At 40.7% G+C, this 8,584-nt stretch overlaps 1 protein-coding gene across 4 annotated transcripts in view; it reads left to right on the forward strand.

Annotated features, from left to right (window-relative positions):
• Window positions 1–7,893, forward strand: part of fam107b (family with sequence similarity 107 member B) — a 57,519-nt gene extending 49,626 nt beyond the window's left edge. For all 4 annotated transcript variants that reach the window (XM_062061183.1, XM_062061182.1, XM_062061181.1 and 1 more), the window contains exons 3-4: window positions 5,181–5,337; window positions 7,044–7,893. In XM_062061183.1, coding sequence (XP_061917167.1) covers window positions 5,181–5,337; window positions 7,044–7,163 — 277 coding nt within the window. In that variant the 3' untranslated portion in view covers window positions 7,164–7,893. The remainder of the gene's footprint in view (window positions 1–5,180; window positions 5,338–7,043) is intronic.
• The last annotated feature ends 691 nt before the right edge of the window (window positions 7,894–8,584 follow it).

Consider the following 8,584-nt stretch of genomic DNA (forward strand, 5'->3'; position numbering starts at 1 on the left):
GTACCCGCGCTCATCTTTTCAGGCTTTTACCTCAAATCCATTGTGATTCTCCTCCGTCTTCACCGCTCCTGCTCTCCAATAGTCGTTGGCCTCCTAACTTGGGAGGAGTTGTTGGAGGGATGACATCACATCTGGTATGGCTGCAAAAAGGCACACATGCGACTCACATGTCTCTGATGACTGTTTGACTTGTGTGATCCTCCCTGAGATGTTGTAACCTGATGAGCAATCATCTTGGCACACGCCTCAGCATGTTTGGCCAAAGGCTCAGTGGATTGATTTTCTACTTTCTGTTTAGTCTTCATGCCATTATTTTCTATAAAACTATAAAACTGTCAAGACAAATAACTTAACGGTGGTAATTGACATTTTTGGGGGAACACTTCAATGTTGTACCTAAATAAAGTACATTAAAGCACAAAAAAATAATAAAAATAAAAAAATTGACAATTATGATCTGACTGACCATCACATCTTTTTGTTGGAATAATACCATTGAAAAGTTGTTTTTGATGCACGGAAAACCATGAGGTAGTACTGCAAAGATTAATTGATTTAAATTGCTGAGAAAAAAACTTTGACTCATATTATTCCAAAAAGAATCAATGTAAACATGAATAATTGGTTCTGGTCTTGACAAAAGTACCTATTATTATAGTAAAAAAAAAAACACTGCAGACTTTGAAGACACTATTATATATATATATATATATATATATATATATATATATATATATATATATATATATATATATATATATATATATATATATATATATATATATATATATATATATATATATATATATATATATATATATATATGCTGTATGTATATATGTATGTGTATGTATATATATATATATAGTGTATATATGTGTACAGTCGTGGTCAAAAGTGTACATACACTTGTAAAGAACATCATGTCATGGCTGTCTTGAGTTTCCAATCATTTCTACAACTCTTATTTTTTAGTGATAAAGTGATTGGAGCACATACTTGTTGGTCACAAAAAACATTCATGAAGTTTGCTTCTTTTATGAATTTATTATGAGTCTACTGAAAATGTGACTAAATGTGCTGGGTCAAAAGTAAACATACAGCAATGTTAATATTTGCTTACATGTCCCTTGGCAAGTTTCACTGCAATAAGGCGCTTTTGGTAGCCATCCACAAGCTTCTGCTTGAATATTTGACCACTCCTCTTGAGAAAATTGGTGCAGTTCAGCTAAATTTGTTGGTTTTCTGACATGGACTTATTTATTCAGCATTGTCCACATGTTTTCAATGGGGTTTAAGTCAGGACTTTGGGAGGGCCAAAGACCCAACCTCCGGGCTGATGATTTTAGCTTGTCCTGAAGAATTTGGAGGTTATCCTCCTTTTTCATTGTCCCATTTACTCTCTGTAAAGCACCAGTTCCATTGGCAGCAAAACAGGCCCAGAGCATAATACTACCACCACCATGCTTGATGGTAGGCATGGTGTTCATGGGATTAACGGCCTCACCTTTTCTCCTCCAAACATATTGCTGGGTATTGTGGCCAAATAGCTCCATTTTTGTTTCATCTGACCACAGAAAGTTCCTTCAGAAGGTCTTATCTTTGTCCATGTGATCAGCAGCAAACTTTAGACGAGCCTTAAAGGCCTACTGAAATGATTTTTTTTTTATTTAAACGGGAATAACAGATCCATTCTATGTGTCATACTTGATCATTTCGCGATATTGCCATATTTTTGCTGAAAGGATTTAGTAGAGAAAATCGACGATAAAGTTCGCAACTTTTGCTCGCTGATAAAAAAAAGCCTTGCCTGTACCGGAAGTAGCGTGACGTCACAAGAGCTGGTATTCCTCACAATTCCCCGTTGTTTACAATGGAGCGAGAGAGATTCGGACCAAGAAAGTGACGATTACCCCATTAATTTGAGCGAGGATGAAAAGATTCGTAGATGAGGAACGTTACAGTGAAGGACTTGAGAGGCAGTGATGGACGTATCTTTTTTCACTCTGACCGTAACTTAGGTACAAGCTGGCTCATTGGATTCCACACTTTCTCCTTTTTCTATTGTGGATCACGGATTTGTATTTTAAACCACCTCGGATACTATATCCTCTTGAAAATGAGTCGAGAACGCGAAATGGACATATAAAGTGACTTTTATCTCCAAGACAATACATCAGTGACACACTTAGCTACTGAGCTAACGTGTTAGCATCGTTCTCAAATGAAGATAGAAACAAAATAAATAAACCCCTGACTGGAAGGATAGACAGAAGACCAACAATAATATTAAACCATGTACATGTAACTACACGGTTAAAAATTCTCAGCCTGGTAAGGCTTAACTATGCTGCTGCTAACGACGCTAAGGCTAATTTAGCAACTTAGCAACCGGACCTCACAGAACTATGTACTCTCTCCTTTTTCTATTGTGGATCACGGATTTGTATTTTAAACCACCTCGGATACTATATCCTCTTGAAAATGAGAGTCGAGAACGCGAAATGGACATTCAGTGCCTTTTATCTCCTCGACAATACATCGGCGAAATGCTTTAGCTACGAGCTAACGTGATAGCATCGTGCTTTAACTGCATATAGAAACAAAAAAAATAAACCCCTGACTGGAAGGATGGATAGAAAATCAACAATACTATTAAACCATGGACATGTAAATACACGGTTAATGCTTTCCAGGCTGGCGAAGGTTAACAATGCTGTGCTAACGACGCCATTGAAGCTAACTTAGCAACCGGGACGCACAGAGCTATGCTAAAAACATTAGCTCTCCACCTACGCCAGCCAGCCCTCATCTGCTCATCAACACCCGTGCTCACCTGCGTTCCAGCGATCGGCGGAAGGACGAAGGACTTCACCCGATGCGTTTGGCGGCCCGGAGACGTAGGAAGTCAAGGTGAGGTCGGCGGCTAGCGCGTCTGCTCTCCAACAAAGTCCTCCTGGTTGTGTTGCTGTAGTCCTCTGCTAATACACCGATCCCACCTGCAACTGTCTTCTTTGCAGCCTTCATTGTTCATTAAACAAATTGCAAAAGATGTCCAGAATACTGTGGAATTATGAAATGAAAACAGAGCTTTTTATATAGGATTCTACGGGGGTACCATAACTTCCGTTAAACTGACTACGTCACGCCCATACGTCATCATACCGCGACGTTTCAGCCGGATATTTCCCGGGAAATTTTAAATGTCACTTTATAAGTTAGCCCAGCCGTATTGGCATGTGTTGCAATGTTAAGATTTCATCATTGATATATAAACTATCAGACTGCGTGGTCGCTAGTAGTGGGTTTCAGTAGGCCTTTAAGGTGTGGCTTCTGGAGGAAGGGCTTCCTTCTTGCATGGTAGCCTCTCAGTCCATGGCGATGCAAAACAGGCTTGACTGTGGACACCGACACCTGTGTTCCAGCAGCTTCCAATTCATTGCAGACCTGCTTTTTGGTGGTTCTCGGTTGACTCTTGATCATCCTGACCAATTTTCTCTCAGCATCAGGTGACTGCTTGCATTTTCTTCCTGATCGTGGCAGTGACAACTGTGCCATGCACTTTATACTTACGAACAATTGTCTGCACAGTTGCTCTTTGGACCTTAAGCTGCTTTGAAATGGCTCCAAGTGACTTTCCTGACTTGTTCAAGTCAATGATTATTTGATTATTTATTACAGTTTTATCAGGTCTGTGCTGAGTTCCTTTGACTTTCTCATTGTGGCGTTTGGAACCGAGTCTAATGACTGCATCACGTGAGCCCTATTTAATTGGGCTCAGATAAGTCAACAGGTGTTGTCAATCATAATCACTCACATGAAGTTAAGAGGCCATGAAGCTCATTTGATTTGATTGTAACTTTTCTACATCACCAAAATTGATAATGTATGGTGCTGTATGTATACTTTTGACCCAGCAGATTTGCTCACATTTTCAGTAGACCCATAATAAATTAATAAAAAAAGCAAACTTCATGAATGTTTTTTGTGACCAACATGTGCTCCAATCACTATCACACAAAAATAAGAGTTGTAGAAATGATTGGAAACTCAAGACAGCCATGGCATGATCTTCTTTACAAGTGTATGTACACTTTTGACCACGACTGTATATGTGTGTGTGTGTGTGTGTGTGTGCGTGTGCGTGTGCGTGTGCGTGAGTATTAGCGGGCACATGAGAGCAATGGTGTTTAAACAAACAACTATATTTTAATGTTGTGAATTTATTGTTAAAAGAAAAAGACTGAAGGGAATGCCAAGCAGAAAAATGTATGTTTCCATAAAATGTTTTTTTATCCAATTAATCCGATAAATAAAATGTGATAGATTAATGGAACAAAACAATCGATAGATTACTCTATTACTAAAATAACCCTACCATCACGTGAGGTGTTTTTGTATTTTATACTGGTTAACTTATATTTACACTTTTGTGTCTTTGTTTTATATTTTCGACATAACTGTAGTTCAGTTATTTAAAAAAAAAAAATATCAATCAATCAATCAATGTTTATTTATATAGCCCTAAATCAAAAGTGTCTCAAAGGGCTGTACAAGCCACAACGACATCCTCAGTACAGAGCCCACATAATGTTACCTTTTACAGTTACTAACAATGTTTAATAGCCACATTTTCACACTGAAACATGTTTTTTTATAATGTCAACGTAAAAAGAATGGGATGTTGACCAGGGTCAGCAACAACTTTTTGTTTGGATTTGAGCTATATTATGTACTTAACTGGGTCATGGTGCCAGATAACTTCATCTTGGAAGGCTTGTATTTGACCTTAGAAAAGGGGTTTGAACTCCTGCGTCCCTCAAAGGACATTTCTTCTTGGTGCAAGTGAAGACACACAAAAATACTCGTGACTCTGTGACGGATTTGGGAAAATCGACTATGATTATATGTCACTTTCCCCAAGATGAGTTCCAGTGTTGGCAGTCAGTCAGTCAGTCAGTCAGTCGTCTTGTCCACAGAGCGGAACATTTGTCCCAATCTGCGTGATTGGCCGAGAGTCAAAACTTATCACAACATGACTGACATGTTTAATCCAGAACACTTGAACTGGAGATCCAGAATGAGGTCACCATCATCTGTTCCACATTCATACGTGACTGAAGCATGAACGCAAGCAATAGACTGATTAGTTGTTTTTCTCTCTGGTTCATTCCTCACAGGGGCCTGGCTCCTCAGAACAAACCCGAACTGCAGAAGGTTCTGGAGAAGAGGAAGAGGGAGCAAGTCCTCAAGGCTCAGAAAGAGGAGCAGGAGGCGCATAAGAAGAGGAGCGACTTGGAGATCGAGCTCATGAAACGACAACAGAAACTGGAGCAGGTAAAAGGCTTAAAGCACGTACTGGTTTTCCTTGAATAGCGGACGCCACATCCCAGTTAGTGGCCCAGTGGGTCTCCCAAATGTCACATATCATGGATAACTGCTGGAACGGTTCAAGCACCTGTGCCAACTAGTGTTGTACCGGTACTTTTCTGTACTTTTCTAAATAAAGGGGACCACAATGGTTTTATTTTAACAAAAAACCTTAGGGTACATGAAACATATGTTTATTATTGCAAGTTTGTCCTTAAATAAAATAGTGAACATACTAGACAACTTGTCTTTTAGTGGTAAGTAAACAAACAAAGACTCCTAATTAGTCTGCTGACGTATGCAGTAACATATTGTGTCATTTATCATTCTATTTTGTCAATATTATGAGGGACAAGCTGCAAAGTAAACAAAAACGGAACGCTGGACGACAGCAAAGACTTACAGCGTGTGGAGCTTAGACGGTGTCCACAAAGTACATCCGTACATGACATGACCATCAACAACGTCCACATGGAGAAGGATGAAAAAAACTTAAATAGTCTTGATTACTAAAAACAAAGCAGGTGCGGGGAATACAGTTTAAAGGAAGACTTCAAACTGCTGCAGGAAAATACCAAAAAAACAGGAAAAGCCACCAAAATAGGAGTGTAAGACAGGAACTAAAACACTACACTAATGAGAGTCCAGTCCATAGTGGATCTAACATAATAGTGACAGTCCAGTCCATAGTGGATCTAACATAATAATGACAGTCCAGTCCATAGTGGATCGCACATAATAGTGTGAGAGTCCAGTCCATAGTGGATCGCACATAATAGTGTGAGAGTCCAGTCCATAGAGGATCGCACATAATAGTGAGAGTCCAGTCCATAGTGGATCTAACATAATAGTGACAGTCCAGTCCATAGTAGATCTAACATAATAGTGAGAGTCCAGTTCATAGTGGATCTAACATAATAGTGAGAGTCCAGTCCATAGTGGATCTAACATAATAGTGAGAGTCCAGTCCATAGTGGATCTCACATAATAGTGAGAGTCCAGTCCATAGTGGATCTAACATAATAGTGAGAGTCCAGTCCATAGTGGATCTAACATAATAGTGACAGTCCAGTCCATAGTGGATCTAACATAATAGTGACAGTCCAATCCATAGTGGATCTAACATAATAGTGTGAGAGTCCAGTCCATAGTGGATCTAACATAATAGTGTGAGAGTCCAGTCCATAGTGGATCTAACATAATAGTGTGAGTCCAGTCCATAGTGGATCTAACATAATAGTGTGAGAGTCCAGTCCATAGTGGATCTAACATAATAGTGTGAGAGTCCAGTCCATAGTGGATCCAACATAATAGTGAGAGTCCAGTCCATAGTGGATCTAACATAATAGTGTGAGAGTCCAGTCCATAGTGGATCTAACATAATAGTGAGAGTCCAGTCCATAGTGGATCTAACATAATAGTGAGAGTCCAGTCCATAGTGGATCTAACATCTGACATGGCATATTCCTGATTTTTGTTATGTTTGGTATACCAAGCATCATTATTGGAATACAAATATACACATCGATATATTTTTAAAATAGCATTCTTGATTTTAGGGAATAAGTGGTAGAAAATGGATGGATGGATGGATGGTGTTACAAAGTTCTTTATGTTCAATTATGAAGCTCTGCTCCATTTGGACTCAATTTCCCACATGTTTGTTGTTGCAGCTGGACCTGGATCAACAGAAAAATGAGGAGGAACAAGAGAATACTCCGGAGTTTGTGAAAATGAAGAGCAACCTCCGCAGGACCAAGCAGGAGACGGACGCCGAGGAAAGAGCCACTTAAGACCCAGAAATCCGTCAGTGGCTCTGGCACGCCACAAGTGTGTGTGTGTAAGCCAGAGTGTGTGTGCTGACCCGACCCTGGTCCCAGGTGAACCTTCCTGCCTTTTCCCCAACCGAGCTGCTCCTCCCTGCAGTGAGGCGAAAGACTTGTACTGACTAGAGAACCCCACGGACCAGCAGCACTCACTAGTCGCAGCGGCACACAGCACCCTCTGCTGGAGAGACTGGCATGTTACATCCCTTTTCAGGCCGGCTGATGACCTCTAACGGAGAGCCACGCACACAGACTTTGTCTTTCTGTCTGTTTCACTCGCCTCTCCACACCAAGCTGTCATGTCTCTGTACTGTTATCGTGTTTTATTCTCACCCACAGAATCATAGAAGGATAAGTGGACACTGGATGGACTCTTTAAAGCTGTGTAATTTGTAAAAAGCCAAACAAAATGTGCTTTTTGTTATTTATGTTCTTAGCTTTTAGCCCATTTCTAGAGGGGATGCAAAGGGGACACTTTTAGTTGTTATTTTTATTTTGTTTCACGGCCTAGATGACGAAGCCAGAACAGGACAAAGGGAGTGTATGCTTGTTTTATTTTTGTTGTTTTTTTAAATTTCCAAACATGCCACTTTCTCAGCTAACGCAATTTGGAGCAATAGAACTCCCCGGGCATGAGAAAGTTATTTTTTTCTTTATACAGCCTGTTTTGTATTAATAAAAGTGTTACTTAAATATTTGAAGTTGTTTTTTGTGATCGATTATCAGTAAAAGGATGTTGTGTTATTTTGTATACTTGAGTTAAAGAAGAGTGAGGTAGTTAAAAAGCTCCTCTGAGGCAATGAGATGCGCCCGGAGTTCCTTAAGGCTCTGGATGCTGTAGGGCTGTCTTGGTTGACAAGACTCTGCAGCATCGGGGGCGGTACCTTCGGATTGGCAGACCGGGGTGGTGGTTCCTCTCTTTAAGAAGGGGAACTGGAGGGTGTGTTCCAACTATTGTGGGATCACACTCCTCAGCCTTCCCGGTAAGGTCTATTCTGGTGTACTGGAGAGGAGGCTACGCCGGATACTCGAACCTCGGATCGAGGAGGAACAGTGTGATTTACGTCCTGGTCGTGGAACTGTGGACCAGCTCTATACTCTCGGCAGGGTCCTTGAGGGTGCATGGGAGTTTGCCCAACCAGTCTACATGTGCTTTGTAGACTTGGAGAAGGCATTCGACCGTGTTCCTCGGGAAGTCCTGTGGGGAGTGCTCAGAGAGTATGGGGTATGGGACTGTCTGATTGTGGCGGTCCGCTCCCTGTATGATCAGTGTCAGAGCTTGGTCCGCATTGCGGGCAGTAAGTCGGACACGTTTCCAGTGAGGGTTGGACTCCTCCAAGGCTGCTGTTTGTCACCGATTCTGTTCATAACTTTTATGAACAGAATTT

The sequence above is a fragment of the Entelurus aequoreus genome, linkage group LG10 (assembly GCF_033978785.1).
Source record: "Entelurus aequoreus isolate RoL-2023_Sb linkage group LG10, RoL_Eaeq_v1.1, whole genome shotgun sequence".
Taxonomy (NCBI): domain Eukaryota; kingdom Metazoa; phylum Chordata; class Actinopteri; order Syngnathiformes; family Syngnathidae; genus Entelurus; species Entelurus aequoreus.